The following is a 25,890-nucleotide window of genomic DNA, read 5'->3' on the forward strand; positions in this document are numbered from 1 at the left end:
GCTGTCCCTGTTCCCCTGGGACAGGAGCTGAGCACTGCAGTGTCCCTGCTCCCTTGGGACAGGAGCTGAGCTGTCCCTGCTCCCCTGGGAGAGAAATTGAGCTCTGCAGTGTCCCTGCTCCCCTGGGACAGGAGCTGAGCTGTCCCTGCTCCCTTGGGACAGGAGCTGAGCTGTATCCCTGCTCCCCTGGGACAGGAGCTGAGCACTGCAGTGTCCCTGCTCCCCTGGGACAGGAGCTGAGCTGTCCCTGCTCCCTTGGGACAGGAGCTGAGCTGTATCCCTGCTCCACTGGGACAGGAGCTGAGCTGTCCCTGCTCCCCTGGGACAGAAACTGAGCTTGCAGTATCCCTGCTCCCCTGGGACAGGAGCTGAGCTGTCTCTGCTCCCCTGGGACAGAAACTGAGCTTGCAGTATCCCTGCTCCCCTGGGACAGGAGCTGAGCTGTGCCCCTGCTCCCCTGACCCCCAGATGTCATCATCAGGCTGTCCCCAGCCCAAGGATGAGCTCCCTGATGTCTGGATGCTCCATGGAACAGGCAGGACACAAGGCCTGGGCAGTCTGGGAATCCTTTACCCCCTGAAGGGCACATCCCCACAGCACAGACACTGCTGGGAGTTGGGTGTTCCCAGGGCTGTGCCATAGCTCCACAGATCAGAATCAAACATTCCACACTCCCAGCACTAATTCAGCCTTCACTGACTCAGTATTCCTGTCAAACACCCACTGCCATTAAAGACCAGTGGGCTCCAATTCACATAATCAAGGAAACCTTACGCAGTCCTAAAGCAAAAAGAAAAACTTACTGAGGAACAAAAAGCCAAGTGTACCTTACTTCACTGAAATCTCATGTTTATTTTTGTCAAGACTGAAAAAAAAAAAAATTCCTGAAGGCTGCACTGCTCAAAACCAAATTAAGCCCAAGACTCCAGCAGCATTTTCATTGCAATCCATGAAGTGCATTTCCTAGTTTGTAAGAGCAGTGTTTCTGCAAATAGATTAAAGCACGTTTGGCCGGTGAGCCTCCCCAAACCATCAGATTTAGCAAGCCACACGTAATGAACCAGCACTCAGGTCAGTGCCTCCTCAAGTTTTTGAAGAGAATTATGGCTCCAACCTCATTCCATTTCTTCTGCAGGCTAAGCTGAGAATGCCATGTAAATGGGTCACAGCGCTGCCAAATGCAGCAATTGATTTCTCCAATCAAAATATAAAGAAACAAACCAGTAAGGATCTTACTTCTATTAATTTTGGAAGGAAAAGGTTTACAGCAGTTAATGTATCATGAAGGTTAAAAAAATCATTTCCATAAAATACAAGAGCAACCAATTTCACCATTGAGTAAAAGTAAAAACTGGGATTCTTTTTAAATTAGTCCAAAGTGGCATATAGGAACTTAGTAGTTTGCTGCTGTACTGCACTATGACAAATCAAAGTGTAGGGTTTTGCTTTCTTAAATCCAAATGCTCGTGGATCAAGTTCTGGAAATGTTCCAATTCTAAGGCAGGGATCTGTTGTGTTTTCCACCATGAGTTTGCTCCTTGGGTTGGATGCTGGAGGGGCGAGGCACGTGTAGCCGGACCCAGCTCGACTACCTAGTAGTCATCAAGGTCAAAAAATTCATCGTCTCCTCCTTGGTATTCCATGCCCTGGAAGTCCACCCGGTACCGCAAGATACCTGCCAAAGAAAGAGCCTTTAGCCCCCCCAGCATCCCCAGCCCTGCTTCCAGAGTTTCCCAGGCATGTCCAGCTGGGGCCTGGCAGCAGGCAGGCAGCTGCACTGGGAAATGCCACAGGGAATGAACTCAGTCCCCAAGGAGGCAGCACCCAGCCTGCCCAGCCTCCTCCTGGAAAAGCAGAGCCTGCTCTGGGGCTGCAGCTCCACAAAACACCAGTGGCACAGCACTGGTCCCAGTGCCACTGCTCAGACCCAGGCCTGGCAGTAAAATCCAGAGGGCAGCTGGCACTGCAATCACTTGTACAATGCAGTGAAAGCAGGATTTCGTGGATGTTTTCCTCTTCCCACCCCAAACACCAAGCCAGGGTTCTGGAAATCCTGTATTCCTGCAATCATTTACTGAGGTGAAGGAGATTTTTAAGGACATTTCCTTTTAAGCCTACAGGGCACGGGAGCAAAGAGGATCCCATCATGCAGAGAGGCTGGATCTGGCAGAAAAAAAATGAGATTCCTGAACTACAAACCCAAGAGACCTGTTGCTCCTTATGGAGCCAAACAATTCAAGGTTCTTTCCCTCCTGACTGGTGTTATCTGGGCCCAAGAAATTCCCCTTTACAATGAACTCCTCCCTGGTTCACACCCATCAAAGCTGAGCACAGCCTTGTCCTGCAATCCCTGCCCAGGCAGGGCATGGAGCCTGGCACTGGTGTGGCTCCACCTGTCCAAGACTTGCCAGACTGACACAGGAACCACCTGCACCTCTGCCAGGCATGGCTGATGTTCAGTGAGCTCCAGAGCAGGACTGACTTTCAGAGGCCTCATTGCTTCAGAGCATGGACTTAAAATAATTGTTCTTAGGAAAGAAGCAGATGATCAGGGAGCAAAGTACAGGGAGGCTCAGAGAGATGAGCAACAACTCCAAGTGCTTCAGGAACAGGGCTGGGGGTGTCAGAGCCCCCTGGGCAGGGCAGGGCAGGGGCTGCCACCAAAGCCCTGTGCTGACAGGGGGACAGCCCAGCCCTGAGCCCTGCAGAGGACACAGGGACTGAGGAACACAGCTGCAAAGTGACAGGACATTGAATCCACCCTGCTGAACACATCTGCTCCTTGAACTGGTTTCATGACTAACAGCAATCAGATTAACCCCACTCGTGTTGGCACCAGATTACCAAACTATCAAAACCAGATGATCAAACATTATAATCTGGTGTCACTAAACAAACACATTTCCCTCTTGCAGTTTACCTCCAATTCCTCCAAATCCTTTCACAAATTGGGATCCTTCTTGTGATTTGTCTGTTACAATTTCCAGTGTTGCTCCAAATTTCTTGTAGTTGTTTGCAAACCACTCCAGGAGGGGCATACTTTCTATGAGTTCGTGTTCCTGCCCAGTCTATGGAGACATTGGAAGGGAGAAATAAATAATAAAAACCTGTTATAGTCACTGGGTGTTCAGTACTGAGAAAATCCTCCCCCCAAAGTTGGCTCCATGGCTTTGTCAGCCCTAGCAGGGACAGCAGCCCTCATGCTCCAGAAGGACATTCCTGGGGCAAGGCATTCCTGGCACAACTGCACCAAGCAAGGTTGGGCACAACCACCAGCTCCTGGTGCTACCAAATTAATCACTGACAGTGTTTTGGGGCTCTAATGAAATTTAGTGCAGAAGCAGGAGAAAAACTGCCTTGATTCTTCTGCTGCAGTGTCACCCCCTGCTACAGCTCAGTTTGACTGCTCATTCAGACTTGCTCTGCCCCCTGCACAGATTCCAGCCCCTCTCATCTAAGGAAATGCAGTGATTATTGAGAAAGAGAAACGCCTCACTGCAGGTAACACTGCAAACACCATGTGCACAGCAGGGACTGCAGTCCTCCCTCCAGGAGGGAAAACAGCTGGAAAAGGCCCCCTGGCATAACCCAGGTCAGACAAATCCCCACTTTTTGGCAAGGGACACTTTTTCCCAGTTTATTCTGCAAAATAACACAGACCCCTGGTCCACAAGGGCTGTTTGATCTGCACAGGCAGGAAACTGGTGCAGCAAATGGCAGTTCCACAGGTCAGACAGATCCCAAAGCAGACACTGCCTTGGCACCTGATCCAGGTCATGGTCCCTGAACTCACAGTGGCTCTGCATGACCAAATCAGTGCCCCACAAGCAGGAGGCAAAGGTCTGGGGTCTTGCCTGCATGGTGGCCACCAAACCCTTGAAGGTGATGCCTTGGTGGTGGTCAAGGGTCCCACACTGCCCATTTTAAACAGCCTTGTGACTGGCAGCAGGGAATAGTGGAGAAAAGCAGGTGAGGATCCAGAGGTTACACAGGAAGAGCCACAGGTTGCTGCCCTGAGGTGTCACTGAGTGCAGAGGGTCACTGTGCTCAGGTGCTTGGGACAAATTGAGCCCAGGTGTCCAGAGCTCTGCACCCACACACTGAGAACAAACCCAGAAGCCCCAAAGCTGAAATACCTCCTTGTCTGTGAAGTGGGATTTATCCTTCTCTTGCTCTGGTGTCAAATACAAGATCTTCTCCTCTGAGAAGGGAGAAGAAATGATAGTATAAGTTTGAGTAAGGCTACAAGATGCAGTTTAAAGACAGTAGGAGACTGAGCACAACCAGCAACTACAACACAGAGGGTCTGGGCACTGCCACTGCCTGCCTTCCTCTCTGAAGCTCTGCGAGCAACTTCACAGGGCAGAGCAGCAGAGAGCAGCTGCAGAGCCAGCATATGGGGGCAGCTCCTGCTGCAGGCCCAGGGTTTGTCTGCAAGCACAGCAATTGTGCTTCTGGCCACAAGGTCACCTCAGTCTCCCCTCTGGTATCACACTCACAAAGGTGGAAGGAGGCTCCAGGTTCGGCCTGCGACCAAGTGTCCACCTGGCACTGCAATTCCCTCTGTGCACTGGAACCCTGCTTGTTCCAGCTTTTTCCCCACAGGGGCTGGGCAGCTGCAGGCCAGTGAGCTGCAATGTAACACAGACCTGCAGAGATAGTCCTCAGGGAGCTCCTCCAGCAAACCCACCCCAGTGAAGCACCCCAGGTGTTAAAAACCCTGAGAGCTTCCAGGGTCACAGAGCACCACGTACCCTCCGTGCCTTGGCAGTGCAGGACGTATCTCATGATATCCAGGTTCTCATAGACTATCAGGATCTCTACTGCTCCCATTTCCAAAGCTTTTAGTGTATCTTCCACACCAAAGCAGTACTTCCCTGTGTCCTGGCTGATCTCATCGAAGTATCGTCCTACAGGGCACACAGAGCCTGCCATGAGCACCCAGCACAGCATACACACCTCAAATAAACTTCAGCCGAGGGCAAGAAACTGCCAGAGGCAGCTGCCACCAGAAGGCCTGGAACTAAAGGGATCTCTATGGAAGGATAGATAAGGTCCAAGAAGTCCGGTGGGGAAAAAGAAACCAACCCCCCCCCCCAGTAGCAGCACTTGAGGTGTGCAGGTGGGCAAAAAGAACCACTGCAAGTGCCACTCTCAGGCAGCATGGCAGGGCTGGGGCAGCACAAGGGCACTGCCAGGAGGGGAGAGCAGGAGCAGCACACCCAGTGCCACACACCTGACTCAGGAGAGGATGCAGTGCACCACGTACCTATTAGCTTCTTCTCTTGGATGAATTTCACATTGGAGAGCACCTCAGTTGACAACTCAATTGCTTGATTGAAGCCATTTTCTCCTCCATATGAAATATCAACTAGTTTGAGCACTTTGGATTGCAACCGCTGAAGGAGAGAAGGAGGAGAGACAAAAATATAAATCCACTCCAGAGCAGGGCTGGGAGACTCCTCACCCTGCCAGGGGAGTCACTGCACTCATTACTGCACTTCAGCTCAGGAGAGGGACTCTGAACGCACAGTACTGAACCACAGATTTCAGGCAACAGGGACACAGATTCAGTTTACTGGACTTAACTTCCAAAAAAGCTTCTGCTTTAGATTTGGGAACACAAGGAATGGGAATGCCAGCTCCAAAACAGGGAGGACAGATTTCTTATCAGCCCTGTTGTAAGAACAGGAATTCTCAGCTCCTTGTAGCAGGTATTAGGAACGGGAGACTTCTTTGGATACATCATATTTTTAGTTTTGATCGAATCTCTTCAGACACCAGAGTTACACCCCCGTGGAGGAACACCTCGCATCAGAGCGCTCCCGCTCCAACTACCAGGCGAGCAGTGGCACTCAAGACAGGTGGCTTTGCTAAGGAAAGGCCACTCACCTGATCAAACATGTCCGACTGGCTGAGCTCAGTTTTGAAGTCGGCCGAGCCGGCCAGGACGAGCCCGGCCACGTTGACCTTGTCCCCAGAGATGAAGAGCTGCACGGCCGTCTCGGCCACCTTGCGCACGTAGTTGTGCCTCTTCTCCATGCGCAGGCGGGCGAAGCGCAGGGCAGACTGACCTCCTCTGCCTGCAGGGAGAGATGGCACCCGTGGGGCACACACTGCATCCCAGCAGGGTGCTCAGGACACAGCTGGCCCCAAATAACCACAGCCAAGGGCAGCTGCAGCCTCCTGGATTCAATTTGCCATGAGCTGAAGCAGGGGCTGCCATGGAACACTCAGAGAATAAAGAGGGTTCGTTCCCATCAGGAGATTTTTTTTTCCCCACAGTGGAAAATGTTTCTTCTCTTTCTATAAAGACTCATAGCTCTGTAGAAATTCACCTTCTCTCTCCCTGTACCTTCAGAAGCCGTGTCCTTTGTAAATTGCTTTAACAATGCTGACACAGCACAGCCCTGCAGTCTCTGCTGCACAGCCTCACTGGGGGCAGTGCTTTTAGTTCATTTTGTCCCATCCCGCTCTACAAAGGACAGCGGGCCAGGAGTAACCAGCAGACAATTTGCTGAACTCATCAGTGGCTGGCTACAACACAGCACCACAGAGTGGAACTCGAATTTCCCCAGCTCCACGAGGCCCTGTGCTCCCTGCAGAGAACAGCTCACTGCTGTGCACAAAACACCTGCACATCAAACCTCAACGACCCCAATGAGTGGGATTACTGCTTCTGCCACTAATACTTACTTGTAACTGTCCCAAAACCAAGTAAGGGGTCAAATGCAGCAAGAAATGAAACGTGCCACTTCTAAGCTGAACTGCGTATTACTGTGGTTCATTAATTCTGAGAGAAGGCTCAGACTGGAGGCTTTGCTGTCAGATTTCAAGGGAGCACAGACTTGAGCAGAGCTAAACCCCCACAGGCCAAGTTCCCCACTTCCACCCTGACATCCCAGCCCAGGACAGGCTGCTGCACTCGGTGTAAGTTGTTACCGTGCTTCTTTGGAAGATCCACAGTGAATTTGTGCAGCACTTCCCGTGTGTTTCCTTGGAGAGTTCCAAAGAGGGCCCCGCTCCCGTCTATTACAATAAAGCCAAACTTGCTGTCATCAGAGAGCAGTGCTGTCAGGGCCTGGAACAGAGAGTGGGGCTGTGAGCAGAGCCTGCCTCACACAGGGCACAGCCCCACAGGCTCAGCTCACTGCTGCTCATGGCTATTGCTGTGTTAATGGAGCAAAAGCAGCACATTCAGGAGCTGCAACCATTCCAGATCACTACAGAACCCCAGGACAGTTTGGGTTGGAAAAGACCTTCAAGACCTTCCCATTCCACCCCTGCCATGGCAGGGACACCTCCCCATGTCCCACGCCGCTCCAGCCTGGCCTTGGGCACTGCCAGGGATCCAGGGGCAGCCACAGCTGCTCTGGGCACCCTGTGCCAGCCCTGCCCACCCTCCCAGGGAAGAATTCCTTCCATACATTTTCCCATCCCATGTAACACTGTCAAGAACACAAAGGAAACTCAAGTTTAATTTTAATGACCATTTCCCAGCTTTGCCAGTTCCCCAGCTGAGGTCATGGGCAGGTGTGACAGCAGACCCCTGGAGATGAGCTCTGGAGAGGGAGAAGTGAAGTGGATCCCATCTCTCTGAGGCTGCCTCACCTCTCTGACTGGCAAACTGGAGCAGTAATTCTCCTGGCATTCCAGCCAGGAAAGCAGGACCTGCTCAGTTCATTGTCAGTTCAGTTCTGCACTCCAAAGCACTGACACAGCCTCCTACCACCAGACTGGTCTGCTGCACCTGCTGGCTTCAAGTCACACAGGCAGAATGATGAAATAAATCTACAGTGGCTGTGGCAAATTCAGCCTTACAGAGCACAAGGAACAGCAGCAATAATTGTCCTGTGCATAACTGGCTGTGAAGAAGGCAGCCAGAACATCTGTTGCAAAATGAAGCTATTCTTCAGTCTTCCTCCCTCTAAAAAAGGCAGCTGAATATTTCCCATAAGGTCATTTAAGTTCCCCACCCAAAGCACAGTGCAGTATCAAGGTTTCTGAGTTGATTTTGCCCAAGCACCCAAACTCTACACTCCTTTCTCAAGGCAAACTCTCAGTTGCTGTTCCCTCAGGGGCTGTCTGAGTGGGCAGAGACACCCAGCACACGCGTGCGCACACACACACACACACACACACTCCTGCTCACTTACACATGCCCAAAAAAGCAATAGCCAGAATCCTCTTTCTGGCTGGCAAAACCACATCAGTAGGATGGAGAACTTGTCAAAACTCCAGATTGCCTGGAGTCACCAGTTTAACACTGAAAGTGATGGTGCTGGGTTACTGCACAGGACCTCGGGCTGCCTGCAGGGCTGTCAGCCTGATTATTGGGCTGAACTGCAAGGATAAAACCCATCAGTCATCCTCTTCCAAAATCCACACAACCCAGCCTGCAGCTATCAAGCTTAGAAGAAACAGAGGCTAAGGTTTAATGGAATCTCCTGGCCAAAGTAAATATTCTGTATTAATTCCTCAGCACTGGGATGAATGAGAGGAGGAAGTGGCATATTACACTGCAATCTATTGAACTGGGACATAGCCAAGCAAAACGTAGGACTGGAATGACTGCTCCAGCCAAGGTATCAAAGTAAGTCATGGTAAATCCTACCTCAGACACACAGGGGCTCACAGCCCCCTGGGGGAGTTCCTTCAGCTTCACACAGGCAATAAAATACCTAGAGGAAATCTTATCAGATGCTCTTGTCAGGCAGCACATGACTACAGCTCTAATGTTCTTGATTTCCTCTTACTTTCACACAGTCCCAATGATCAGTGATTCCCTGATCAGCTCTGGCAGCAATTGTTTGACCTGTCAAGCACCAAAAAGGAAATATTGCCTTTGCTCCGCTCCTTCAGCCTGGACTGAGCTTCTGTCTGCAGCTGCAGCCCGAAGGTGACGATGAGTTCCCCCTCCTGCTCCTTCACACCCCAACTTTCCCAGGAAGGCTGGGGTGCACCTGAAGCTGCCCTGGCTGTCACCCTAGCTGGAGAACCACAGGGTTCAAGGCTCTACAGCCAGAGCTCAGAGTGAGCCCAGCGGAGTGCAGTCCAGGGAAACAACCCCACAGCTCTAGAGGCAGGGGTTGGCAGGGATCCCCTCCTCAGGAGCAGCAATTCCCAGAAATTTCCCTAGGGTCAGTGCCACTCATGGTGAGCAGTGCCACACACCAGCACCAGTGGATTTGCAGCTGCTCCTGGGAACAGCCTGCTGGGCACTTCTATACTGAATCAGTGCCCTGAAGTAGCAGCTGCAGGGGAGAACAAATGAATCCATCTCCTGACAGGGCAGGACGAAAATCAGCACCCCCCTAGTGCCCACAGCAGCAGGGACAAAGACCTCCCTGGGCTTGGCATCCTGGCTGGCTGCTGAATTCTCTTTTTTTTTTTCCTCTTGTTTTCATTCATCTATGGACACAGGGACCCAGCAGAACTCCAGACCTGTGTCTGTGCATAGGTTTTTATTCCTGGGAGGTCAAAGGCATGTTGGGATTTCATCCTCTGTGGGGAGACACAATAGCAGGGATGGACCTCACCTGTGCAACACCTTTCCCTCTGTATTCCTGCCCTCTGGAAGCCACTTATGGATCACATCTCCACAGACCCAAGCAGAACTACATCACTGGAGGGCCTGCCAAGCCCATGTCACACGAGTTTGACAACAGGCAATTAAGTCTCAGGCCACACATCTATCATGGGGAACATCAGGGATGTGAGGGGCACTGCAAACATCAGACCTCTGCACCTGCCAGAGCCAAAACGGCCTCAGAGGCAATACACTGACTGCTGTAATCCACATTTCTTTTAATATGCCTCAATCCATTCATTTAACTTAATTAGATGTTGGATAAAAATAAGCCCGCTTGCCCCCAGACAAATTAGGCACATGCCAGTTCTCCATCAAGGCTCTCGGTTAACACATCTGATAGCAAGACTGGCAACACTGATATTATCTTGGCAGTATTTGAAAGCCTGACTTGGAATAATATCTATGGGCCTCTGTGGTTAAGAAAAAAACACCCTTCCTCCAGTTACAGAAAGCAGCTCCTGTCTGTGGGTTACACAAACTCAGGGCTGGGAGGAGCTGGGCAGTCCCTCAGCTCCTTCCAGCAGGCATTCGCCATCCCTGGCCAGTCCCAAGCCATCCAGTGGCCACCCCAGGACCTGTTCCTGCTGCTCTCCAGGCTCAAGCACAGCCAGGCTGTGCCCAGGGCTCAGGTCCTGCAATGGCAGAGTCCTTACCTCCGTGTGGAATTTGTTGTCACACAAATACAACGACGTATTGATGGGTTTGAAAGGTTCAAAGTCAATGTTGACTTTCTTCTCTTTTCCTTCTTCTGTCACAATTGTTCCACAATAAACAACCAGACCATTTGGAGGTACTACAAATGACACAATGCAGGTTTAGATCACTAAGGAATATGGCAAGCTGTACCCATCAAAAACTGACTGCCAGCACTCGAAACCCCTAGCAGACTTGAAATTTAAGCTCCCTCAGCTTTCATTTTCCCTTTTCCCCACCTCATTCCCTCCCAGGTTCCTACAATGGGAAACAAACTCATGCACCTGCCTGTTAAACCCACGTGTTTGCAATCTCACAGCACCCAGAGAAAGGCTGAGCAGCCCCTGAAGCTTTGCTGGTCCATACACAGAGATTTGCAGAGTGACCACCCCAGGGGAGGCCACAGGCCAGTGCAAATGCAGTCACAGTGAACTCTTCCAGGGCTCATCTGACATGGCCTGGGTCTGTTCCCCCCAGAATGACGGCAGCTGCTCAGTGCCATGCATAAGGCACACAGGAGTTTCTGCTTGATGTAAAATGACTGCTTTAATACAAATGAACTTCTGCAGAATATCCAGCTCTTAAGTCTGGCCAAGTTTAGCAGAGTGAGCACTAAGAATGGAATCATGACCCCACTCTTTAAAGACAAGGACCATCTTACTATTCTAGTCCCAAAGTCCACCCCTGAAGTAGCCATCCAAGGGCAACATACCTGGAATATCAGTGCAAAACAGCAGCACAGGCCAACAGATTTGATTAGCAGAAAACTGCATAGTGCAGGAACTTAAGGCTGCTTCCAAGAAAGGGAAGTGTGCCAGCATCCACACAAGCTAGAAGTTACCTTTGTTATAGAGTTTCAGTCTTTGCTGTACAGATGTAATGGCTCCCAGAACTGAAAGGCGATTCACTCTTGACTTTATGTTGGAGGCAGTGCCAAACTCGTCCGCTAACATTTTTGCCACTCGGGAGATCTGGTCTTTGGGGGGAATGATCAACGAGATCATGCTGGTACCATTGCTGGGGAGGGAAAACAGGCATGTGAGCAAACAGCAGAGCAACAAGCACCCTCACACCACACACCCCATGTACACAGTTGTCTCCTCCCTCCCCCAGGGGTGCTTCTTCACTGTTACTGGCGCAATTCCCTTCTGCTGGACAACAGTGGGACAGAAAAGGAAACAAAACAAAACAGGCTCTTCTTCAGTGCTCAGCCTCTACCAAGCAAGTCCTCCAGAAGCTGCTTGTGTGCTCTGGGAAGAAAGAACACATGTACAGACCAAGGGCTGTGAGCAGAAGGAATGGAAGCAGCTCCCAGCACAGATTATTTAAAACAATGCAGCCACATACTTCCAGGACATCTCAGAGCCCATTCCATTTGTTCTCAGACAGCTGGAGCACTAAGCAGCCCAAGTGCTGTCTTAACACGTTGTTTTCCTCAGATTAATACAGAAAAGTGGACTGGAAGGATCCCTTTGTCACAGTGAGTCTTTCCTGCTTTGCCACTATCACTCTTCTCCCCAGAGCAGCTCATCAGCTTTGGCAGCTGCTTTAACTAAATTGTGCTAAGCACACACTGCTGCTTCACCAGCACCAATCCCAGTCACAGAGTCAGGAGATAGGAGCCCACAAATCACAGAACAGGCTTAAATTAAAAGGAAAATAAGTTTGATATTCATTTTTCCTAGGGCTTTGGGGTAGGTCCCGCAGAAACCTTAATCCCCAAAGCTGCCTCATGGTCCAAATCCACGCAAAGCCAAAAGGATAACTGGGGAAGTTCCCATCTGCCTTCCAGCAGGTACCTCCCATTTGCCATTGAAGTATCCCAGATGTCTGAAGTGCTGCCTCTGCACTGTCTCAGATTTAACCCAGACCTCATGCTCCCCATTAGAGTAATGGCATAAAAATCAAATCCCTCATCCTATCCTCCAGCCCTCTCAAGGGCAAACCAGCTAAGCTCTGTGAAAAAGCCTCTTCTCAGGATTCTGAGTCACAGAGCCAACAAAGTGCTTTTCAGACATCAAACCCCAAGGTTGTGCTCTTTTACATTTCTTATGGGAGGAGGAAGCCACCCCAGCCCCTGCTCACTGCTGTTTCAGGCTGTCACACACAGTGACAGTCCTGCTAAAGTGTTTGGGCTACAGAGGCAGCAGGGAAGTGCTTTAAAAAGCATCACTTCATTAGCCTCTTTACACAAGTTGTACAGCCCTCTCCCAAAGATCCTCAATCCAGGCCAAGTTGAAACAGAGGCTGGTAGGTCAAATAAGTCCCTGACCTTAAAGACAACTAATTGGTTTTAATATCCCAGCTCCCCATACACACCAATCAAAGTCAGAGAGCCACTCTGGCCCGTGTCATTCCCAGGAGGAGCTCTGAGCCATGCTGGCAGCTCTCAGGCTTCCAGGTCACCCCAGCTAAGAATACTACACATCCCACTCAATTAAAGTGTTACCCACCCCAGCGAATGGCACCAGCCTTAGGGACAGATAATGGCTATCATTCCCAGCAGGCTCCTTTGAGCAGGAGGCTGATCAGAATGAAAGCAACTCTTCCCCACTTTTCTGAAAGTAGCACTCCAGAGTTATCTCCTCCTCTGAAAGAAACTCCCGGAGATCAGAAAGCTCTGCCCCTCACACCCAACTTCCAACATCCCCTAAAGGCATCCCAGAGTGTGGGAGTGAGACTATTAAGCCCCTTGGGAACTCCAAGGGAACCACATGGTTCTCATGCTAGGAAGAGACTGCAGACAATTGTTGGCGAACTGAGGACAGAGGGGAAAGAGCAGGGAGTCCTGTCACAAGCTGCCTGGAAGAAGAGCCCAATCCCCCCACCTACAAACTCCTTACAGGAACTTGCAGAGAGCAAGAAGGTCCCTCCTGAGCCTCCTTTTCTCCAAGCTGAGCCCCCCCAGCTGCTTCTCACAGGATTGACTCTCCAGATGCTTCCCCAGTTTTGTGCACAGCAAGGAGGAAGGCTGGGTGAGCACTCCCAGGGGCAATTCCTCACTAAAAAAGTCATTTGGAAAGCTCCCTTCAATTTTTGGATGAAAGTCACCCCTCAGGTGCCAGCCCCTGTCCCTGTGCTATTCCACTGCCCCACAACACACTGGTGCCAGCACTGAGCATCCACTGGATCCTACTGGTGTTATTTATCCCACACACAGCACCTCATCCATCAGGCAGGGACACTGCACTGCTCCTTAGGAACACCCATCCAAGGTACCACAGTGGCCTTCACAAGCCCTGGTGATTTATTACCGCAAACAAATGGAAAGGGTCTCAGAGGATGCATTCCCCCTCACTAACATCTCCAACTAGCTCAACACAGCACAGTACTGTGCCTGGGCCAATCCTTCAGCAAATTCCAGTCTGGATTTGTATCCAAAAGCACCTTCCACTACCAACATCATGTGCACTTCTTGGGTTTGGCATGCTCCACCACTATTTACACAGCCAGAGCTATTTCAGGCTCTAACCAATTCCTGCAGAATCCAGCAAAACAGCTGGCATGCAGCTTGCCACAGGAGCAACCTTCCAGGCTGCCTTGAGCACAAGGAGCCAGCCAGCTTGTCACCGTGTCCCCAAGCACCCAGCACCCCAAGGGGTCACTCAACAACCAAACACTGAGACCAGATGAAGCAGATGGGCACCAGCACTCAAGGTGGCTGCAGAACTCCCTCACACACTGCCAACACCTCATTATCCAACCATGCAAGAGCAGCTTTCCTCTCTCAAAGCAAGTTTGTACCTCTCTTGTGACCCTAATGCAGCATGGCAGGGTCTAAAAACCCTGTGGTGCATCTGCTAAACTCACCCCAAGGAAACAAAATGCAGCAGAGAGTTTCTAAGAAAGCTGCTTTTCAAAAACACTCTGAAAAAAATAGGTTATTCTGCAGAGTAAGGCAATTTCCAAGTCTCCTCTGGGTCTCTGCAGCCTCAACAAGACAAAAGGGATTTCTACAAATCCCTCCCTGTCCCCTCCGGAGCCGAGGGTTCTGGAGTGCACTTGCCTGGGAATGAGGTAAGGAATTTCCCCATAACCATGCTAAGGCCTCCCAAAAGGGGGCACAACTGCACCTCACACCTGCTGTGGGGCAACCCAAGGGACCTCCTGAGATCTCTGCACTGCTCACAGGGGTCAAACGTGCCAGGAGCTGGGGCTGCCCTGCATCATCCCCAGCACTCCTGAAGGAAGCACGGACCTCACGGATCCCAGGCTATATCCTGAGGTTTCCCCCTGGTTCAGCACAACCAGGTCCCACTAGAGCAGAGCTCCAGCCACGTGCTGTCCCTGCTCTGCCCAAAGAGCTGCCAGGGCCATCCCAGGGTGGGATGCTCCAAGATGCTTGCTCTAGAGGGATGCAGCATCCCTGCCCAGGGGCCAGCAGTACAAGTGCCACTGCTCAGGGGACTGGGGCAGAGAAGCCACCAGAAGCACGAGAGGCACCAGGACACACACAACAAAGAACCAAAGGGGCAGCTCAGTGCCAGCTCTGGAGAGGCAGAAGGCCTGCACTGTGGGTACTGCTCACCGTGCCAGCCGTACAGGAATGGGCAATTAGCTCAGATTTATCAGCACCTGCCATGAGCACCATTAGGCATCTCTAGGAGAGAGGATGAGGATCAAAGCTCCAACTTCCCCACAGCACAGCAGGTGAGCTCTAGCTGTCTCCCACAGCGTGCTAGAGGGCTGTTTGAGGGAAGAGGGGAAGAAAAAGAAGCACATTTCACTCTCTGGAGACAACAAGTTCTTCAGAAAAATCGAGGTTTGTGGATAGAACAGTCTTTCTATTATTAAAACTCCAATGTTACTACAGTTGGAATTTCAGACAACTGTGCCACCAAACAGCTTTCCCAGACAGAAAGAGACCTCAAAGCAGCTGCTGGCAGGTGATGCCAGCGAGTGCCAGTGTGGGCAGTGGAATCATCACTAACCCAGTCCCGCGGAGCTGCAGGGCAGAGCTGTGCCACTCCTCCTGCAAGGAGCTGCTGTGGCACCCCAGCAGCAAAGGAGAGATCACCCAGGAGCCCTCCCTGTGCTGTGTGCAGGCCAGAGAACTTCTGGGATGGCGGATGGCCCTGAGGATGCTGTCCCCAGCTGGGTCCCTGTCCCCAGCCCACACCACGCTCGGTGCCCAGAGCAGGGCCCTCTGTGCTCCACCAGAGCCAGAGCCAAGAGCACAGAGCAGGCACTGCACCCATCTGGGACAGGCTGCTTTCCATGACAGCTGCCAGAGGAGCCTCCTGCTCTGGGTGGCCGTCTCTACCTGCAGGGCTTTGTCACCACGTTCCTGCTCTCCTGCCATCAGAAGGAACAGCTGAGCACACCCTCAAACCTTCAGCTGCCACTAGACAGTGATGTGGTGGTTTCCCAAATTCCTCCCAGCACTTTAGACAGTGCTGTGCCACTGAAAGGGGTCCTGCATTGCCACACCCCACAGCAGCAGCACCCACCACAGCTCCCTTGCACCTGGCACACAACCCCCAGCACTCTGAGGAGGAGCAGTCAACCCCTCTCCTGCAATTTGGGCTATGAGCTGGCACAGGAGAGCATTAATTTAACAGCCTGCTATATAAATAGCAGTGACTGGCTGCCCTGTGCTATCAGAGGAGACCTGACAAACAGCAGCTGAGCTGTAGCTGTTCCACAGAGAAACATTTCACACTACCAGCACACTGTGGAATGTGGGATACAGAGGCAAGGGAGAGCAGTCATTCCCTAGGACTCAAAACAAGCTTATTTTTACAGGGCACAGCTTCATGAGCATCCTGTTCTCCCCAGGGCAGCACCAGGCCTGTGAGCGACTGGCAGGAGCACAGAGCCAACAGCTCCCATACAATCTGATCCCAACTACATTCCACAGCCAGGAAGCTCTCTATGAAACAACATTCTGAGCCATGGCACCTTCCCCAGGTAACCTCTGCTCCTCTCCACCAGGACTGTGCATTGCTGGGCAGGCACAACACACCCCAAGGAGCCCAAGCTGCCTGGACAGCCAGGGCTACCCAAGTTATGTGCTGGCTAAAGCAGCTCCCTGCACAACCAGCTACAAGGCAGATGCCAGCAATACCTCTGCAATCCAAGTCAGAAATCCATCAGGCACATCCCACAGGTGTCAGAGCTGCTTCTGAACCAACATCCACAGTGCTGCAGGCATGTGGAACTTCAGTGAAGGACTAAGTTCAGGGCACAGCCCACAAAATCAGTGATGTGAGGGTTCTGGTGCTGTACCTGAGCAGATGTTGAAAGGAGAGCTATGAAAATGAAGTGTTCTTTGGTACAGGCAAGTACAAAATTGCTGGTTTGGGTTCCCTCACAACACCCAGGCCATCAGACACTTCCCTCTCAATCCTGCCCTGTGTGCAAGAGCACTGACCTTGCCAGAGGGAAGTTCTACACATGCTCTTGCAACTTATGAATTATGGCTATGAAACAAACAGGTCAGAGCTGTGCCCTTTAAAGACTTCATGTCTTTTAATAAGACAAAGCCTTCACCAAACAGAAAGTGGGTCAAGTCCACTTGAGATGCCAAATCTGGAGAGAAAAGAGCAGATCCAAGAGCTGCACAACTTTTCCTGGAAAACCTGCTAGGAAAGAACAGGGAATGTCAAGAGTCCAGGATCCCTCAGTGCTTCAGAGGCCACATCACCTGGAAACCAAGGACTGCACAGCCTGTGAGAATATCAGCTGAATGCTCTGCAATAAACCTAGCCAACACACCTCAACCTCACTGCTGCTTGGAGGCGCCAGGGTTTTGTGATGCCTCCACCAGAAGCAGGTGAAGAGGGCTCTGAGCACAGCTGCAGCAGGACAGCAGCACTACACAGACACCCAGGCAGAGCACACAGCACTGGGGAGCCACCACAGCTCCTCCGAGCTTTAATGTAGGGCTGAGCCAAAGGCCAGGCAGAATTTGGTACAACACAGCTTCAGCAGGAACCTCACAATCCCCCAGAGGCATGCTGCATTTCACCCCAGCATGCAGCAGAACTCTGATCATCTCCCAAAAAGTGACATCAAGTCATTCCTCAAAGGCTTCCACGTCACTCAAAGAAGGGTTTGAAGGTATGGAAGGGACCAGTTCCTAAGCAGAAGTAAGGCAGAGCTCACCTCTCTGGAGCCACTAACACTTCTGAAGCATAGAAAAATGACAAGATGGGGGCAGGGTGGGTATGAGGAGAGGATCTGCAGAGTCAGGAGACCAAGTAATTCATTCTTCAGGAATCCTTTTCAGCATAAGCATTAATTGGAGAAATTGAGGGCCCCCCTCCCCTGAACAGAAGAAACACCCCAGACACCGAATTCCTCCATCAGTCTCTGAATGCCACCTCTCCCCTGGACAAAGGAAAACCACTTAACTGCACAGCATGAGACCGTGCAGCTATTCCACCATGGCTCACACAATGCCAGACTCTCCTGCTCGAGTCCTGCTCTAAAGCCCACCACAGGAATCTTGTACATCTTGAAGCACACACTCAGACCATCCTGGAAAGGTATCCTGCCCTCCTACCCTCACCCACTGACCTTCTCAGAGAGGAAAGGCCTCCAGATGCCAGCCAAGGAGAGAAGCACCCAGTCAGAACCCACCCTGGAAAACACAAGAGAGCCTCATTTCCTCAGTGCACCCCTGGCTCCAGCAGCCAGGAACGCTTCCCACAGGGAGGCAGCAAATGGCTGCTCAGCAAAGGAGCAGAGGCAAGGCTGGCTGGAGCCCGGCAAAGGTCAGGCGAGGCAGTGCTTCCCCGGAGCAGTCCCGGCCGCCTGCCAGGAGCTGCTCCTGGGCTCAGCCTCCCTCACTCCCAGGACACAAAGGAGGTGAGACAAGAATCAGGTCACGGACTTCTACTCCTGCACACAGCACGGTTTGGCAGCTCTCCTGTGTCTGAGGGCTGCACAGGTGACAGCAAGCCCTTGGTCCCTGGGCCACCATGCACCACCTGCTCAGAGGGACACGTCAGCAGCTCCATCCCCAAACCTGGGGCCGGCTCTGATATTGCTGCTCAGGCCACCACCAGCACCCCCATCCCAAATCAGATGTGCAGCTCCAGGAGCAGATCCCAACTTCATCCCAAGCACTGAATCAGCACAAGTGCATCCTGCACACCCCATGCAGAAGGTGAATCAATGCCTCTCCAAAATCCTTGGATCAAAGGCAACACCACAAAACACCACAGGCATGTTTTGAATAGGCCTTATTGGCTGCATCTGACCTCATGCAGAAAGCCCGGGTGCCCAATTACTGGGAAGTGAAACAGACATTTCTGCACTTCAGACATTTGTGACTCACTGGGAGGCTCAGTTTTGCCACAGCTCCCCTGCTCTCCCTCCTCCTTTTCCAATTATTAATGCTCCAAGTTTAAAAGACTTGTTGCATTATGCCAATGGGCCATTTGGGTACAAGATGTACACTGGGGGACTGAAACAAATCCAGATTTGCTTATTAAGATTCTAATGCCCCAGAGCTACATGGGAGGAGGTGGCTAACCAGGGGGGAAAGAAATCCAGTTGCCACAGAGCCAAAAGAGTCTGTCCTCTTTTGAGGCGCTCGTTCCCATCTCCTACCTCGTCATTCCTCAGGGGCTCATTCATTAGCTCGATGTGAATGATGATCTGTGCATGAATCACACTGCCCACTAATGATTCATACAGTTGTAAAAGAGGTACCAGGCTGCTGAACGGCCAGGGCTGTCAGAAACTCGCTGGAGTTCTGAACTGGAGCCACTTTTCCAGCTCAGGTCCTCCTCAGCCACTTGCTAGTGAGCACTCTCCAAACAGCACTTCCTAATTGTTGCTGTAACTCAAAAGGAACAGGTACAGCAGACAGATGAGAGCCCAGGAAATGTTTTACAACCATCAGACTGAGACAACCAGCAGGATTTCAACAACCCTTTGGACACGGTCCCTGGCTCCAGCTGTCTTCCCACCTGGCACAGCTTTCTCAGACCACCACTCTCAGCAACACTGAAACACAAGACACACTGCTTAGTCCTGAGAGGTCTGACCAGCCCTGCCTACATGAAATCCACACTGAGCTTCTAGCCCAGCACTGTGGACCCTGGCAGCCTGCAGAGGTCCAAAAGAGCAGGGAATGGTGTGGAAGCAGCTGCTGTACATCCCACGTGGTTTCCTGCCACAGTGCCCTCAGCTCTCCATTCTGCCCTGGACTGTTTTTATTCCAGCCTCTGCAAACACCTCCTCCCTCTCCTCACATCACCAGAAGCAAAAGGCAGTATTTATACTGCCTCTGCCCCTCACAGAAACATGACCCCCTTTAGGAACTCCCCCTGCTGCAGGCAGGATGAGAAAGCACGAGGAGGAAGCAATCTGCCTTCGTAAGAATTTAAACCACAACCTCTTCCCCGAACACTCCACACTAATGGCACATCACCAAGTCAAAGCAGGAAACTCACTGTCAGTAAAGCTCAATTCCTGCAGACCCTCCTCCTCCAGCCCTTGTCCCACCCATGTTTTCCATTTCCCAGAGTGAAAGCCCAGCTCAATTCCAGGAGGAGCAGGACTTTCCTGCAGGAGAGGCCCACTGCAGACACCAGCTCACAGGAGATCCTCAAGGCTGTCCCATAAGCGGCACTAGCACAGCACAGCACAACAGCACTGCAACCTAAATACCACAGCGAGCTGGAAAGCCAAGGACCACCTTGGCATGGCTCTGCCCTTCCCAAATGGACCAGCTCACCCAGGCCTGGGGCAAGGTTTCCATCTTGCAGTGAAAGCTGCAGAAACAGCTCCTGTATCAACAGTTAAACTGACCCAGAGCTCAGATTCAAGGCATATCCACAACAACAAACAGATCCTGATGAAGGAGGCAGGGAAAGAGATCTGCAGCCAGGCTGGGAGCAAGGGAAGGAGGGAGCCTCTGCACTGACACATCCCTGGCAGTGCAGGCAGACACCAGTCAGTGCTGACAGATCTCACTGAGTGCTCCTCCTGGGGTATGACCCCCTTGAGCCAAGAGAGCTGCTCTGGTACTGCCTGGCCATGGTGGTGGTGTCACACTGAAGCAGGGGCACACCCTAAAGGTGCTGGGCTGTGTCTTGGATGGAGCAGGAGAATCCACGCTGGAGTTAACTCAGCTGTGATACTGTCCCACAGCTATCCCAGCACAACTGCAGCCTCAGCACCATCACCAGAACAATCCACCCACAGCAGAGTGCTGCAGAAGCTCTGCCTAACTCAGGCGGGAAATACAGCATGGGAGAACCCCAGCACGACGGTATCCCAGGACTTAGTTCAAAAGAAACTGGGAAAAGGTAAAACTGTACAGGACATACCTGTCACTGACCCAGTCACCCCCCGACTGCCCCCCAGCACTGGAGCTGCCTACAGTGCTGTTAACTCACAGCCAGCTGGGCTCTCAGGCCACATCTGCAAAGGCCCACCAGTGGAACAGGTCAAGACCACCTTATTCCCAGAAGCACCAGGTTGTCCAAGCACATCTGAGCCCTGCCAAGCTGCCTGCTTCCAGAGCAGCACCATCCCACAACAAGGTGTGGAGAGGCACAGCCTCCTGCTGCTGCTCCGCAAGGCTGGGAAACAGCAGCAGCTTGTGGCTAATTCCAAGGCTGGGCTTCTCCATCAGGACCAGCGAGAGTCCAGACAGACTGCAAGAGAACCCATCTGCAAATGATGCTGGGCAAACCTTTTCTGTCTAAGCAACAGGTAAGCTTGTCCACCTTCAAGCAGAACTGTTTCATTTTCCAGGAATTCAAGCAGAACTTTGTCTCTCTTTGCAGGAATCCTCACATATTTTTCAGGCCTCTGTCCTTCGTAGTGACTTTACTTCTCTCACTTTTTCATTTCCCATACAGTACATGGAAGTCTCAACATGGCAGAATCCAAATCCAGGCAGGAACTGCAACACTGCTTTCCTCCCAAGGCTCTGGAGACACCACGACATCCCCTTCTCTTGCCATTTCTCCCTCCTCCAGCTTTATAACATTTCTTCCAGTTACAACCAGAATAAGTGACTTGTTCAGATTTTGTTTCTGCATTTGCCCTGTTTGACCCACCTTCCAGAACACATAATACGCAAAAATGTTCTTCCACACACCAGCCTCAGTGGTGTTTGCAGTCAGTGCCTTCAGAGACATCTCCATCTTCACCTTTTTTCCTGTTTCAGTAAAATAACCAAGAGATCCTGCTCCCAACAGAGCAAGTTCAGGACAGGGGAGATGTCTCCAGGAGCAGGTTCCTGAAGGTTTTCCCATTGTGACGGAGCTCCACACCCTGCACTCTCACCCAAGGTCTGGAAGCCCGTATCAGCCAAGGAGGTGTCAATACCATTTCCAAGCAGAGACACTGGCAGAAAAAAGCATTTCTAAGACATGGAGAAGTTTCTAAGCAGGATTCCAACATGACATCTCAGGTTCTCTCCCAGCAAAGGACTGCTTGTTGCTGCTGATACTTGATTTTGCCAAGCATTTACAGCTTAGATTAACAGAAAACCCTGCCCATAGCCCAGCTAACTATTCAGAACTGCAGAGAGCAAAAGGAACAAAGAGGGATTGTCAGTTTAGCAGTGACACTGGAAAACTGCATGAAGCAACAGCAGAAAAGCCCTGAGAGAGAGGATAAAGGAAAACAGAGTGGCTAATGCTGCTTCTACTTGGGCTGCTGCAGCTCCACAACGGAAGCCACAGCTGCAGCTTCTGGGGGACCCAGTGGTTCCCCAAATCTGTTCTACAAAATTGAACTGTGGGCTGCAAGCAGAATGAACCCCTCAGTAGGGGAGAACAGATATGTCTGGTGAAAGTCTGAGCGCTCCAAGCTCTCAGAGATTAATGGCAAGGTTAAACTTCTGACAAGGCCACAACTGGCTCAGCAGCAGCCTTTTTCCTCCTATCTTCTTCTGCCCACAGAGGTTAATTGCCTGCAGTGCTGGACTGGCCCCTCTGCTCCTCCTCACGCCCTGTGCAAAGCCCAGCCACCCCCCTCCACCTCACCAAATCTGAAACACCAACTCAGCCACTCTGTACAGGATCACAGTCTACCACTCAACTTTTGAAGAGCTGGAAGGAGGCAAGTTCTGGTTTAGGGAGCAAGGCACAGATAACAGCTCCTTCTAGTCCCTGCCAGCAGAGACAGGGCGTTGCAATGGGGATGGGGAATTAAAAATTACTTTTAATTGTTTTGAATTGACAGATTCTTTCTGTAGCGATTAGTGAGAAAGTCAGCTTTCCTTTGCAGGGCTGGGAAAGTAACACAGGGCATTCCTGCCAGGAGTTACCTCCAGGTTTGAGAGGCAGACCTACCCCTGCTGGCCTCCAGCTGATCAGCTTCTGGGAAAGCTGAGGTTTTAATCTTTCTCCTGGGTGCTCTGACCAAGCACTGTCCCTTTCCTCACCAATCCCATGACAGCACTTCCTTGCTCACTTGACTTTTGCTAACACTCTGCAGACTCCAGTGAGATTTTACCAGAAGAGCTGGATCAGAGCAGAGGTGCCCCAACCACCACATGCCAAGGGAATGTCTAACTCCATCTTCCTCCATTTCCCTTCCTTTTGATCCCCTGCAAGAACAGCACACGAAACTGGGACACTGCTGCTGGGTCACTAATGGAGCACATGAGTAAGGGAAGGTGGGGACGCCAGCAAGGGCCTGGCCCTCCACACCACCCTGCTGGAAGGCTTTGCCCCCTAACCCACCCCACAACAGGTCTTCCTACTCCCCAGGAAGTGACTCTTCCAAAGGCAGGAAAAGCCAGTTCCACTGCCTCACACCTGCTGTGCTGGAGCCTGCTGGGGGCTGAGGCTGCTGCACCTCTTCTCCTTCCTGGACCCAAACCAGGATAATTTTCACTGGGACTCTCTGGAAAACACTGAACCAGCATCACCTTGCTCAGAGAAGACTTGCTAGCACCAGCACCACCTTGCTCAGGAGCTGGTTTAGCAGCTGGCACAGATTAAATGAAGGGACAGCAGTACCAACACACCCAGGAGATGTGCTGGATCTAGGGGGCACAGCTAAACCCCCTACACAGATCTGACTGTGCCTGTGGCATCTCTGCTGCACAGCAGAGCTGTTCCAGGATCACTGCACAAGAGAAGACAGGGCAGACACCTGGGCTGAGGCCTCAGGAAGCAGATACCCACAAGGGACACCCTTCAGCTCCAACACCTGCTGGAACCTTCTCTGCAACACTCATCTATCCCAAACAACACCAGAGCTGAGACTGAACTGGGCACAGCTGAAACCAGGGAGAGACAAAACTCCAACTCTACATTTCCAAAACCCTGTCGGGCTCCCTCATTGCTCTTGCACAGAGCTATGTCACAAGTTTCAGTGGATGCCTGCAGCTTCCCGGGCTCTTTCAGGTTCCTGGGACACCTGTGAGCACAACCTGTGCTGCCCACACCATGCACAGGCACAGTCCCGTGATCAGATGGGGCAGCCAAAGTCCACGGTGCCACAGGGAAGGGCAACCCAGGGTCCCCACTCCCTTCTCCCACCCTTCCATCCCTGTACAGATGCAGTATAAATCAGATTAAAATACACTTAGGGAGACCTGTGCCTCGGGTTCCCCTCCTGCCTGGGTTAGTTTTCAGCTGAACGACTCCACAGGCCAACCCTACACACAGAACAAGCACCAGCACTAAAGGACATGGCAAGACAGCAGCTCAGGTTCTTCCAGCTGTTCTCAGGCTTTTGGAGGGCCACAGAACGATGCCGGTGCTGCCTCAGCTACAGCAACACCTGCTCAGGTGAGCCTGTGGAAACTGGAGCCGCAAGGGTGGCTAAGGAGTGACCCTTCATTTCTATTTTATCAGGTTGACTGCTGAGACACACTTTCTTTTCTATTTCACAGCTCCAGAACCTTGAGGTCCCATAATTCCTCGAGCCAAACTGATGGAACCAGCCACTGCCAAGCTGCACTCTCAAAGAGACACCTCTGGCACGGGGCAGGCTGCAGGAACAGACATTCGGGGGGGGGGGGGGGGGGGGGGGGGCGGCAAAAAAAAATTAAAGCGCAAGTGTTAAAGCAGCATTAGAGACTTTAAACTTCCTAAACGTCCGAACTTTGGAAGAGCTTGCTTTCAGGGAAATGGAGCTGAGCACCTTCGCTGGGAGGGGGAGCGGTGAGAAAGATCAAATAACTGTCAGTAAGGAAAGCACTAAATAAGCGCTGCCTCAGCCCCAGCCTCCCTGCCCTTGCCCCTCCGCCCTCCCCGGCCCAGCCGGTCCCGTGGGAGAAGCCCGAGGCTGCACGGGGGACAGAGGAGCGTCTTCTCCGGCTGGAATCCGCCTTCCGCCGCTGCCAGCTGGCACGGGGCGGCCGAACGGGCCAGGAGCGGGGCGGGCACCGGGAACACGCACCTGTGCCACCCCCGCCGGGGCCGGGGGGAACCTCCCCGCCCGGGGCTGGGCGCGGGAGCAGCTGCGGGGCCGCGCCGGGGCCGGCGGCGCCCGGGGCGGCCGCGGCCCTTTTCCCTTTCCCGTGAGCGAAGCGCGGTCACGCTTCCTCCCCGAACGGCCCGGCCCGCCCTCCCCACCGACCCCCGGCCCCACGCGGCCGCACAAAAGGGCCCCGGGGCCGGGCCGGGGCTGCGCCCGCCGTCCCCCCGCGCCGGGCGGGCCCGGGCAGCGCCCCGGCCGCGGCCCCGCTCCAGTCGGGACACCGGCCCCGCGGGCCGGGCGCTCACCCGCGGGCCGCCTCCAGGCTCTTGATGAGCTTCTTGATTTTCCAGATCTCCACGTTGCGGTCGGCAGCGCTGGGATCGTCCGCCATCTTCTCCCTCCTCCTCCTCCTCCTCCTCCTCCTCCTCCCGCGGCGGCAGGCGCTGCGGCGGACGCGGCGCGGGGCGGGCGGGCGGCGCGGGGCGGGGCGCTGGGGCCGGGTGTGTCCCGGGCGGTGCCGGTGCCGGTCGGGCCCCGCCGCTCGGTGCCCGCTCCCCCCGGCGCGCGGCGCTGACGTCGCACGCGGTGCTCGCGCTCCCCCGCGCCGCGCACCATGTGTTGCAATCGCCTCACATGTGGGGCTCTTGACGTCACTTCCGGGGAGAGCCGGCAGCGGGGCGCCGCGCCATTGGTCGCCGCCCCTCCCCGCGCGCGCGCGGGGCACTGTGGGGCGAGTAGTCCCGGGGCCGCCCGGCGGGGCGGGAGCGCGCGCGCGGGTCTCGCGAGAGCTGCGCAGAACGTCTCGCGCGCGCTTCAAGGGCCCATGAGGGGCGGCGGGGTCGGGGCCGGGCCGGGCCGGGCCGGGCCGGTCCGGTCCGGTCTGGTCTGAAGGTAGCGGCCTGTGCAGGGACACTCCACAGCCTCTCTCTCGTCACAGCCTGCTCGGGGCTAGGTACGCCGTCCTCGGGGGAATCGGCCTCTCCTGGCGGCTTTTTGGCAACGGAGAACTCGCACTGACCCCCCACCCCACATCCACGTCAGGGACGGACACGTTAATCAACACCCAGTGCTGAGCCGTGAAGGAGAGCGCTAGGGAGAGGCCTCGGGGCCGTGTGCCCCGCATGCAGCCCACGCTGCACAGCTGTGCCCATGAGGATTTCGTCAGGAGAGACAAGCACCAATGCTGTCCCCTCATCCAGCCAGGGGCTCGCTCCACTGTAGGAGGAAAGCACATGGGCCAGACACGACTTTCATTT

General features: G+C 53.0%; 1 protein-coding gene across 5 annotated transcripts; it reads right to left on the bottom strand.

Annotated features, from left to right (window-relative positions):
* Nucleotides 1-832: 832 nt before the first annotated feature.
* Nucleotides 833-25,067, bottom strand: ETF1 (eukaryotic translation termination factor 1). Of its 5 annotated transcripts, XM_062501956.1 has the most exons (11): nt 24,940-25,032; nt 16,353-16,513; nt 11,127-11,302; nt 10,246-10,385; nt 6,943-7,081; nt 5,893-6,083; nt 5,270-5,399; nt 4,755-4,910; nt 4,137-4,201; nt 2,921-3,068; nt 833-1,675 (listed from the first exon to the last, which is right to left on the bottom strand). In XM_062501956.1, the coding sequence occupies exons 3-11, from the start codon at nt 11,287-11,289 to the stop codon at nt 1,593-1,595; spliced, it is 1,215 nt and encodes a 404-aa protein (XP_062357940.1). In that variant the 5' UTR covers nt 11,290-11,302; nt 16,353-16,513; nt 24,940-25,032; the 3' UTR covers nt 833-1,592. The 5 variants fall into 5 exon arrangements, with proteins under 5 accessions (XP_062357940.1, XP_062357936.1, XP_062357937.1 ...); XM_062501952.1 differs by lacking the exon at nt 16,353-16,513 and having other exon boundaries at nt 24,940-25,063; XM_062501953.1 differs by lacking the exons at nt 16,353-16,513; nt 24,940-25,032 and adding an exon at nt 21,310-21,572.
* Nucleotides 25,068-25,890: the final 823 nt, after the last annotated feature.

The sequence above is a fragment of the Cinclus cinclus genome, chromosome 14 (assembly GCF_963662255.1).
Source record: "Cinclus cinclus chromosome 14, bCinCin1.1, whole genome shotgun sequence".
NCBI lineage: Eukaryota > Metazoa > Chordata > Aves > Passeriformes > Cinclidae > Cinclus > Cinclus cinclus.